General features: G+C 32.8%; 1 protein-coding gene across 3 annotated transcripts in view; it reads right to left on the bottom strand.

Moving 5' to 3' along the window:
• LOC149804462 (extended synaptotagmin-1-like) overlaps positions 1–12,340 on the bottom strand; it is a 201,036-nt gene that overhangs the window by 121,235 nt on the left and 67,461 nt on the right. For all 3 annotated transcript variants that reach the window (XM_089940669.1, XM_089940671.1, XM_089940670.1), the window contains exon 3: positions 10,759–10,996. In XM_089940669.1, the coding sequence (XP_089796795.1) occupies positions 10,759–10,996 (238 nt within the window). The remainder of the gene's footprint in view (positions 1–10,758; positions 10,997–12,340) is intronic.

Raw genomic sequence — 12,340 nt, 5'->3', positions numbered from 1 at the left:
GGATAACTCGCGATCCTGTTTATAACGCGGTGTCCGTCTTGGCTCCCGATTTTTTTCCATAGAAAATGTATTTAAAATGTCTTTAAAATATGCTGAACATGAAAAAATTACGATAAGAATTGATAAATTAAACCTTGATACATTGCACGTTTTATCATCGAAAATGGTGATTAATGCCCGTAAAAATATAATCCATATTTTGAAATTTGCAAGTTCTAAAGAAGAATTAATTTCAGAAGTCTCGAAAATGCTTAATTACGCGTATTTGGACACCAATTTTTGATCTGGGACGCAGAAAGTCACTGAGGCGGGAGTCCTCCGTACGCATGTAATAGGTACGCGGGAAAATTCAAAGATTTGCCGGTCCTGTTTCAGCCACCTGCTTTATGGGAAAATGTGTTGATCAGTTAACTGTGCTGATATTTACAATGACAGAATTCAGTGACTGAAAGACTCTTTGATGTACTGTTGCCATTTTATAAGAGTACAAAAAAAAAAAAAAGAACATGATGCAACAGCTAGGCGGCTAGTTGAAAGGCTTTGACTAGCGGCCGAGTGAGAAAATGTACTGATATTTAGTGATTGAATTCAGAGGCAGAAAGACCCAGTTTTAAAATCCTAGCGAGACCTCTGTTTAAAGATATCATATATTATGTAAGTTTTTATGATAAATAGTTGTCAGTATACTGTAAATAAACAGTCCGGTGAAATAGCAATCAATGAAAACTTCTGGTAAATGCTAACAGGTGGCAACAGAGAATGAAATAAACACCAATGAAACGTCTTCCTGTGTGAAAGTCACGTTCTAATCCTTTAATTCCGTTTCAGTGTAAACATTATAATCACAACATATTCTGTTCATTGAAAACATGAAAAGAGTAAATCGATTGTCACACAGAAACCCGTGAGTACTTCTGTGAGAACCTAATTACATGTACATGCCAGCTTTGTTTTGATCAACAACTTGGGGAAGTGTTTGTTGCATTAAAAAAAAATCGATTACAAGAGACCTCGGGTGCTGGATTAAGGGTCTTGGAGCTGCCTTTGACGTAAAGCAAAACAGTAAACGTTGATGATAGTGACTTCAAATGTTTCAGTGAAATTGATGTCATTAATGCCGAGGCTGTTTGGGAGCAATTCGTACAGACTCATGGTCCTGAGATGGGCGTTTCTTTTGATGATATGGAGGAGTGGATTTGTGCTGACAATGATTGCCCCACAGCCGAATACCCGAATACATGTCAGATGAAACTATAATTATTTCTACAGCGAACAACTTTGCAGCAGAAGACGATTCTAACTGGAGTAACACAAGTGTTGAAAGTGATGCAGACGCAGATGTTGCACCCCCACCCCTCTGCACAAGAAGCAATCAGATATTTTAATATTGCCATAAGAAGGCTGGAGACCCAAAATGTTGACTTCGTAAAGCTCGTGCAGTTGACAAATCTGAGGGATTTTGCTCGGCGGCAGAGAAACCAAGGAGTAACACACACACACACACACACAAAATAACTGATTTTTTCAAAAAGTGAATTGATATTTGTCAAGCGTGGCACAAACAGCAAGTATTAACTTGTTCTAATTTACGTTGTTTTAAATATGTTAGTACTGATTAACCCTTGTTTGTTTTTTTTGGTTTTCCATTTTACTTCTATCACATTCAAATCTATTTATCTATCTATCGTTCGATCGACACTGTTTCTCGAAAAGAGTCAAACTTTTGTATATAAAAAAAAAACGTCTAATTTGGATCAAACAATAAAACTGGAATGTATCCAATTCAACATAAAAATTAGTGACGTAGTACACAATGTGTGAAGTGGTACACATGTTAAGGGAACAGAAACCACGTGGAATAATGTTTTCGATGATTGCCTCAATATACTGTCATTTATCCTGAAATTAATGTTGTCCTATGAGGAAATAATAAAGTACACCGTTATGAAGAGATATTTATTAACAGTGAATCTCAGAACGATTATAAAGTGAGTATTCAACAGTATAATCTGCCTATCCCCCCCCCCCCATTTCTCTGTTATGTCGTCAACCACTTTATTGGTTTTGGGCTTATTTTACAGGTCCCTCGATAACTTGCACCTCACTTATAGTGCAGTCGATGTTTCTGGACCCCGATGTGCGCGAGTTATCGAGAGAGTGGTGTATATTGAAAATATAACAGAAAAAATTAAATACATTAAATTACAATATTTGTCTAACATCTATGTACAAAATGATATCAGTAATTTTCCAAATGACGAAATACAATTTAAGATAAATGACTATATATTTTTTCATGTACTTCGAATGGAGATTAAAGCAAAAACAATATCTTATTCTTCTTTAAAGAAAAGGCAAAAAGAGACTAGCAAGAAATAATAATAATAATAATAATAATAATAATAATAATTTCATTTAAAGAGTGCAACTTGCAATTTATCCTTTAAAAAAAAAAAAATTGTTCTCTCAGAATATCCTGAGTCAAAGAATGTTTCCCAAAAGTACAAAATGGAGTAAACTAATGTTTCATTGTTTTGATTTTCTGAAGGATTTTCACAAGTTTGATATCAATTACATAAAAAGGACAATAGAAGATGCTGATAATATATTTTGGAAGGATGTTTATATTTCTTATTACATATAGTCTAAAAAGTTTATTCCAAAGACTATTTCAGATTTTCTTACTTAAGTCATAATGTATAATGAAAATATTATGGTTGAAGGGTCTTTCTTTTTTTTTAAAGCAAAAATTGGTTTGAAAAAGGTATACTGTTTATATATGATACTGTCTAGAGTAATGGGCAATTCCTTTCATGGCAAAAAAGTGAATGAAATATATAATGTTGGCACTAACTTTCTACAATATGCAAGGGTCCTTATTTCTGTGAAATCATATATGAAAAAATTATCAGCTGAATCCCAACCAGAAATTTTCGAAAAACCTTACCTATAATTAATTACACCTTACTTCTCCTTGAGACTAAGAAAGGTTACAGAAATATTTATAGTGTCTTGGTAAAAGACAGCGAAATATTAGAAACAAAGACACTAATTTAATGGAAAATGCAACTTAATCCATCAAACCAATTGGACTGGACAAGGCATGCCATAACATTAAAAATTACAAAAGATTCTAACCTAATCTGGTTTCAGTTTAAATTACTGTACAGAGTTCTTGCAACAAACACTTTTCTAGAAACAACCGGAATAGCAAATAAGAAAAAATGTTTTTTTCATGGATTCACCTGAAGCATTAATTCATCTTTTTTGGGACTGTACAACTGTAAAACAGATTTGGAATGATTTAGGCCAGTGGATTAGAAACAACGCTAATTTCCTGCATACCTTTTCACTTACATGAACAACTGTTGGTATGTTAGAAGCAGGCAATATAATTACTTTTATACTGCTGATATCTAAAAGAAACACATATGCACCATGAAAGAAAACCTCCATCCCTACACATTTGTTTAAATTGTTTTAAAAATAATAACTACATTTGTGAGATGGAATTGGCCAAAAGAAACAATCAACAGGAATGTTTTGAACCTGAATAGCACACATTTTATTAATTTAGTCATGTAGTACTATATTTTTGAAAATCAGTTGATGCATCTACAATCTTGAATTATCTCTTGACTATGTGTGTGTGTGTGAGAGAGAGAGAGAGAGAGAGAGAGAGAGAGAGAGAGAGAGAGAGAGAGAGAGAGAGATTTTTAACATAGCTTTACAATGTTTCAGTTATATCACTACGATGTCTAGCACTGGGGCATCATGCCACAGACATGTAGCATCATATCCCACCCAATCACATTATCCTGACACCTGGCTGACCAGTCCTAACACTAACCTCTTAATGCTGAACACCAAGCGAGGCAGCTGTTAGTACCATTTTTGTCTTTGGTATGACTCTGCCAAGGATTCGAACCCGAGACCTCCTGCATCTAAGGTAGATGCTCTAACCACTAAGCCACCTGAGCGGTTGTTTATATTTGTGTACATATCATCTGAAACTAGGTTTAAAAGATTCAGATGACTTTCTTTTGTATACCTATCATATACTTATACTCTTACAATGCTCTTTTCTTTCTTACAGTTTATAGTGTTTTCTTTCTTCAGGCTATCCTCTTTTCTTTTTGTACCTTTTTCCCATTTTAATGGCCCAAAAATCTTGCTGTTGGAAGCCTTATACAGAAGACATTACATACATATAAAAAAGGAATTGTAAGGTAGTCCATGGAAATCTCCCAGACACATGCTTACCAATGTATGGGGAATATTTATTTTTTGTCAAATCTCTTCAAATTTTTTATTCTGAAAAATCTCTGCAAAAATTTTATAATCACAGATATGTTTTTCAAAAGAAATATATTCTTATTTGAGCAATATCAATATTATATCAATATTAGAAAAAAGCAGTTACTTGCAAACAAACACTGGTAATTATATAAAGAAATTCTGATCCTTAACCACCACATTGCAAAGTTTATACTGCAATTGTGTATTTGCTCCTCAAAAAATGTATATTTAATACTTTTTTAAAGTCATAAATTCCGAAATTTAATATTAATTGTACCTTTGAAATGTATGCCTTTTGGTTTGTAATTTTGTTTAAAGCATTTGGTTTGCATATCTTCACAATGTTAAGTATTGTATAACAAAAACCTGCAATTCTCGTTACCATGGGTTATTTCCCTTGTATTACTTTGATGAAAGTAGGAATGTTAAAAAAATTATTAAATTTTTTAATTTAATACTATGTGAGAACTACTTTTTATTGTGCAAAATTTCATTAATAGGAGCAGATCTTTACCCATGATAAATGTAAATGGATAGCTTGACAATATAAGCGCATTCGCTAAGTTTGATACAAAAATCTTTTCAGAAATAGTCACTAAAGAGTTGTCAAGCTCAGTCAAACAGACACTTCATCAATATGCACTGATCTTGCTCATAACTGATGAATTAGGCCTACTTACCAAAGTAAAATCAGATCAGAAATAAAATATCAAAAGTGGAAACAAATGAATCCCCTCATATGTGGGTCTTGCTAATAACTGAACTTGGGCAAGATCTTGAGATCACATAAATCTATATTCCAAGTTTCATCAAAATCAAATCAGAAATATGAACTCCAGAGTGGTAACATATTATTCAATCAGATGCAAGATCACCTTATTAATATGCATGGATCTCATTTATCACTGAATCTGTCCAACATCTTGATGATTTAACCCTGTATTCCAGGACTGATTAAGCCCTCCACAAACTTTGGCCAACATATGTGGTCTAGAATGAAAGCTATAATGCAAAAACATTTTGCTTCTTTTGGTCATAGTAACTTTGTCCTTGGAACTTTTACCCTAAAATCAAAAGGCTTCTTTTGTACCCAACAAAGCTTGGAAAAGGTACATGATTGAAAAATATGAAATGCTGAGCATAAATTATTCTTCTTTCAGTCAGAGTGATTATGACCTTTGATCTTCTTTGACTAAAAATTCAATTGTCTTCTTCCCTACCCCATGTGAAAACCAGTGACAATGCTGGTAATTGTAGACTTACAGATCTTAATCCAGATCAGAAACCATTTTGTTTCATTTAGTCTCAATGCATACCTGCCAGAACATGACATGTTACATGAAAAACATTAATTTTTTTATTCAAAAAAACAACAACATGGCTGTGTTTAAATGCAAGATCTACAGTAAATTTTATCTTAAAAAAAATAGAGATGGAGATCTTTCTTGACACAGTGATTTATATGCTTGTAGCCTGTGGCCAGTTAATCAATAAACAGTTGTGATTCACATAGCCCATGCCTAATGCTCTTGGAAAACAAGTGCCATAGGGCAATTTTTACAGTTAATTGTCACTGATGTGACTAAAAGGTAAAGCAGTGAGAGATTAACAACCACAGTTCCATATATTATGATTAACACTAGCTAGGGTGAATTTGTGTTTGCTAGTCCTTTTATTATTGCTGTGGATGAGCCCATCAGGTCAATTTGCATTTGTAAAGCACATAAATGGAACAATCCAATTTGTTAAACTAAATCAGAGATGGGTGTTGAAGAAACAAAGGTTATTAGACTTTGTTGCCTTGAATGAAAATGTTGAAGCCAAGTTTGTTAGTTTGTTAAAGATTATGGCAATCTTCCAAGTAGCTTAAAGGGAGTAACAATAACAAACTTGTACTAATGGTCAAGAGGCTATCCCATGAGCTCTTCTACTTGTACTAATGGTCAAGAGGCTATCCCATGAGCTCTTCTACTTGTACTAATGGTCAAGAGGCTATCCCATGAGCTCTTCTAGTCAATGACTTGCAGAGCTAAAAATTGCTACAACAGCATAAAAATCCAATAAAACTATCTACATATGAATGAAAATATGCCTACAAAATGTCATTTGTCTAACTCGAATGGTTTTACCTAACTGTGCTAACAATTTTTATTATGTTCAAAAATGTGTAAAAACAACCTGAAAACCTGCTGCAATGGCATGAAATTATAAACAGGCTATCTATTTATGACAATGATAAAGTGTGTAAAAATTCCATGGTTCTAAGTTTAATAGTTTTGTGTCACAATAAGTGAACAGGGTCGAGACAAATGGGGATATACAAACATATGAATGTGTGAACATACAGTCATTTGGAGGCATAGACTGACAACATTTACACAATATGCCTCTTTCTGGTGTCATTGTGGGGGATTAAAAATGGAACATCCAACTACAACCAACAGAAAGCTCATGTGGGGTCTAAAAGCACCATTACAAATTTGCAGCTACAATGTTAAAAGGGTGACCCCTGGCCATTTAAAAAGAGATAGCATGTGTTAGAATGTAATAGCACATCAGCACAAAAACAGTGTTGCCAATTAAAAGTTCTAAAAATGTAAAAAAGAATTACACATAAAATATTAAGACAGATACTTCCACATAAATGTAAATTCAAAGATAAGTATTCGTAACTGCATGCTCTGTGGCAAATTAATTTTTTCCAAGGCATTCACATTGGTAGGGAATGCATCCTAATGCTACTTAATGATAGATAGATTATATATATATATATATATATATATATATATATATATATATATATATATATATATATATATATATATATATATATATATATATATATATATATATATATATGTATACACACACACATTACTCAAAACTTTTGTCTAACTGGGCAAGAGCACAGTTCCATAAAAACTAAGCTCTTCATTTATGGTAATCTGAAATAATGTAACTGCATCTTGTAGACAAACGGGTATGTAATCTGAATAATTAGTAACAAAAAAAATCTTCAAGCCATGTAAAATGTGTCTTACGTTAATCCAAATGAGCTAAAATGATCAAATGATCCATCACTTACTACTGCATCAACCCACACACTTCCATTTGCAGCATCAAATGCATTAATTCTAAACATTTTGGTTTATAGGTACATCTCAACTATGGTTTTTGTTTCTCCGGACCAAGAAAAAAAAATCATTAAATCTCTCTCATGGTGAGTGGGTGTGGATTCCATTGTTATATTAATACTGAAAGTATCTTTCTAATTAATTTCTGGTGATGTACTCATTGTCTTAATCACCAGTGTTAATGACTTGAAGTTTTCTTGCACTATGTCAAATAACAATTATTCATACATTTTGTTGTATTCTTTGCCAAGTTTTGTCATTGCTGTTTCAATGTAATTCCTAACTCAATTAATTTCCCAAGCTGCTCAGGATACATATTTCAAACATTATACATCTTTTGATTATCTCTGACAAATCTACATGTCACATTAAGCAGAATATTGATTGACTCTTCTCTGTAACATTAGAAACACTCCATTGCTTTGGTCATTTGATGCCAGCATTAGATAAAATCATAAATCCATTCACAATACAATACACATCAATCTGTGAACTTTTCATATATATACACACACACACACACACACACACATATATATATATATATATATATATATATATATATATATATATATATATATATATATATATATATATATATATATATATACACACATACATACATACAGTGGTCCTCCTCATATATGGCTACCCCTTCTGCACCGGGAAAGTGGCCTTATAAGACAGGTGGCCTTTCCAGAGAGGGACTATCTTTGTGAGATGTGTATGGATATGTATACATAGTAGGAAAGCTACATATAACTTAAAGCAGTCAATATCTTCATTCAAAAATAGCATTAATTATTAAAATGATCTTGTCTTAAAAACAGATTTATTTCAAGGTAACATAAAGTAATGTTTGTTATTCTTAGGTGTCAAATGTGCATTACAAAACCATCTGAAAATGTTATTTGAGTCTTGGTACATATGCTGTTTCATATTTAAAATAATTCTCTTTCCATTTACTCTATTCTCCCACTGCTACAGAATGTTCTCCTTATTTTTTATGCTCTTGTTTATTTTAGTCTTCTCAACATAAATGTTTCGGCGTGTGAACTCTCCCCATTGTTGTCAAGTTGAATAATTTTTATTTTTCTCCTAAAGTATTATTTCTTCGTTTACATGATGACATGTTAAAGTTTTGTAATGATTTACTGTGGATAACTGTACAATACTGCAATTACTTTTGCAGATGAAACATTTGTACACTAAATGCCTTATTATACAGGAAGTGATACATGAATTGTCAAGTGATGTTTTGGTCTTTGTCTGTTTCCCTGTTTCGTTTTATGTTAACTGTTTCTCTCTGTGTGTGTGTGTTAATCCACATATCTATTTTTAGCCTATCTGACCAAGTTATGATCTTGACAATTACGTCAATCGTAATCAATTTTACAAAAGAAATCCTATGTATGAAGCCCAAAGCTCTATCAAAACAATGTTGATCCCATTTCTCTCTGACCATGTTATGATCTTGACAATTAACACATTAACCAATGGAGCTTTTTGTTATTTTCGCCTGAAAATCGAGTAGGAAACACATTTTGAAAGCTATTTCTGAATAGACTCGAAAACACCAAATCCCCGATCATCTTTCAATAACATACTTCCTAGTTGTGTTAGAAACATCATTTTTCATTGGCTATTTGACTCGCACATGAGCAGAAGGGTAAAAGTTGGATTTTTTTATTATTTTATTTTGTTTATATTTTTTTTTGCTTAACGGAGCCATTATTTTTGTATGGAGATCACTCTTTATTCCAAATGCTCATCTTATCCTACTTTTTGCAAAGGCTCATCTGTCTGTCTGCAGTTCATACCGGTTTGCCTTAGATCTGAGACCAAAAAGTCTAAAATCCAGACACAAACTCAGATTCCGACCACAGGCGAATTTTGGGTTTAAAAAAAGTCGGGTCCAAAAATGAGTTTTTTTTATCTGTATTTTGTAGTGCAACTAGATATTCCAGATTATTTGGTATCATTGTAGAGTTACATCTGTCTACCTTTCTATAATATCACCCACTTTAGTGTATCATGCATGACCATGACGCTACAGAGCTCGGCAGTAGGCTACTACCTCCTGCCCCGTAAAGTCATTGCTAGGGGTTAATGTGTTAAAAATGTCCGGTCATAATTGTCAATTTAAAAAAAATCCGCTATGTGAAACCCAAAGCTCTATCAATACACTGCTGACCCTATTCCCTGCAATCGTCAGAGTTCTTGATATAATAATAATATTAGTGGTACATGTACTTTAGCTAACACTTCTTTTAATAATGAAAGCCTGACATTCGGAAACAGACATCGGGAAAGATAATCAGATTACTTACCTCACCGTAATTAAAATTTAAATAGTGGTTCTGGGCAAATTAAAAATAAAATATGTAAAGGGTAAATATTACATTTGTGCAGGCCTGAGAGGGCAGAGAAACTTGGCATAGCAGACTATTTCATATATAAAAATTTGCTTATGAAGGACAGCATTAATTAATGCATATCCTTAATTTTCAACCTATACACATGTATATTTACTGTACAAATACATTATTTGCACTTTGTTTTAGAATACAAGTAATTACAATGAAAGTTGAAAGTAACAAATTAAGAAATGACCACACAAATTCATAAATCAATTTTTCCCTGTCTGATTTTCAGGAAATGTGAAGTTGATGAATTGGACAGAAGAACTTTGAATTGAGAATTGGACCCTAACATAGTTAATGAAAAACACTTTGTGGACTCTTGTTTGTTTCTTGGTATACTTAATAACTCTACTGTATTACTGGTATTGGTTATTTTTAAGGGACTAGAATTATGCATCTCAAGTTGTACATTTTTTGGATGTTCTAATTTTGTGCTGCTGTCCATCAAACATCTGGGTATGAATTGATAACCAAAACACTAAGAAACTGTCATGGATGATTTATTCTTTTACAGAAGGCTGATCGATTGTAAATACATAAACATAAAATTAAATGCTTGAACATAACTCACTACACAATATTTCACTACCTGTACTTCACAGAATTAAAAAAAAGCTAACATATTTCAGCAAAGCATACAAGAAGTGAAGCTGGGACCTGGATAGACTGAAATCATTTTACATCGAGGCAGTCCCTGATCCAATTCCCTGTCCCATCAGTGTGATAGTCCATACAAGATCAGAAGGATTTTAAGTGGATAATCTCATTTCTTTCACCACAAATATTATAATATGTCACATCTGAATGTCAAAGTTACTTTGAACAAATAGAAACTGTTGAACAATACAAAATAATAAAAACTGAAATTTTTAAGACAAGTGAAAATATGTGATAAATACTACCTTTCATTTCCAACTCGTCCCCTGAAGACCATGCGAAAGTCATTACAGCTGCATGTCAGGTCAACCTCAAGGATGACCTGATAGGCAGCCATCTTGTCCAGGCCAGGTGGTGGATTTGTTATGCTGTTCCATGTAGCAGGCTGGAACTCTTTTGCTCCATCAGGGCTCTCGAGCACCTTCACGCTGCGAGCTGTAGGTGTAAGGTCTCCAAATGTGAAGACCATTAGTTCTAGGGCATCTGGAGAAAGGCATTGCAAGGTTTGATAAACTCATAGTCAAATTAAAATTATTTTTTCCTATATCTGTCCTCTCAGTGAAGGTATAATTATGCAAACTTAGGAGTAATTTTATTGGCTACATTTAAACATCAATGTCAAATTTATTTCAAATGAGTAGATTTAACAAGATTTTTAATTTCTTAGTTTCTAAGATAAACGTTTATTTTCATACAACTTAGCAGTTACAGGCTGGACTTTATTTAGACTTTTCTGCTACTAAATCTATCCATAATCAAGTGCTTATGGAATCCTCCACTTTCAAAGTAACAATCTGACAAAACTTACTCTTGTACATTACAAAAAATCTTGCCACAATACAAATACATGCAAAGCTGCATGAAGATATCTCAAACAATTTGATGATATCAACTGTTTTGTGTGTGACAAAGAGATGGTCTAAGACATGTATATTGTAACTTTTCAAATAAAAGTGGTACCTCTTACAAAACTGATCAAATAAAGACCATTCTATGTTAAAACATGTCCTCTTACAATACACACTGTCATGTCATTGGCCATCACACACGAGCATACAAAGATTCATGATGATACCTCAAATAGTTAAGAGGTATAAAGTAAGGTGTAAAAACAATTGTCAAATATGGAGAGATAACTCTAAAAGTATTAATTCTAGCAAAGATGAATCTTAATAAGACACAAATTTGTCTTGAAATAAATGCATATCAAGTCTCATGAAGATATCTCACACTGTTAAGAACTGGAGATGATTTGATGGACTGATCTTCTAATATAAAAATAATGGTGATAACTTTTAAAATGCTGAAATATTTGTACATGAGTACATTTAAATAACAGCAAGCACATAAAGAAGTGAATGCATATAACCAGTGCTAATTTAAGAAATAAGTGTATATGACATTTAGCATGTCATGCTGTGCACCTTCTGCTACACTGCTTAAGATGGACTTTTCACTTTTGTCTGATAAACAGTAATCAAGTAAACTATGAGAATGTGATGGTTTAGAAATGTCTGCAGTACCATTAAAGAGCAAGTCTTACAATTTGGTATGCCTTACATAATGTGAGTTAGTAGGGTTGGGTTAGTTGTCATCAACTGAGAAAATCATGGCAGCACACTATTTTGTAGGAAATTTCAACATGAATTAAACTGGTATAACCAATTATACTAATTACTGTAATAAACAATCATTTTGTATAATTCCCTGCTGCTTTAGACATTTTTATTTGAATATGATAACTATATTTGAACAATCCTGCATGGTCTTCTAGATTTAAAATTGTCTAGGATGCCCAAAATAAGCAATACAGTTTTTTTTTATGGA

This window comes from Sinohyriopsis cumingii, chromosome 2 (assembly GCF_028554795.1).
Source record: "Sinohyriopsis cumingii isolate HCF-2022 chromosome 2, ASM2855479v2, whole genome shotgun sequence".
Lineage (NCBI taxonomy): Eukaryota > Metazoa > Mollusca > Bivalvia > Unionida > Unionidae > Sinohyriopsis > Sinohyriopsis cumingii.
Note: the sequence above shows the minus strand (reverse complement) of the source record. Positions and strands in the feature narration are given on the sequence as shown.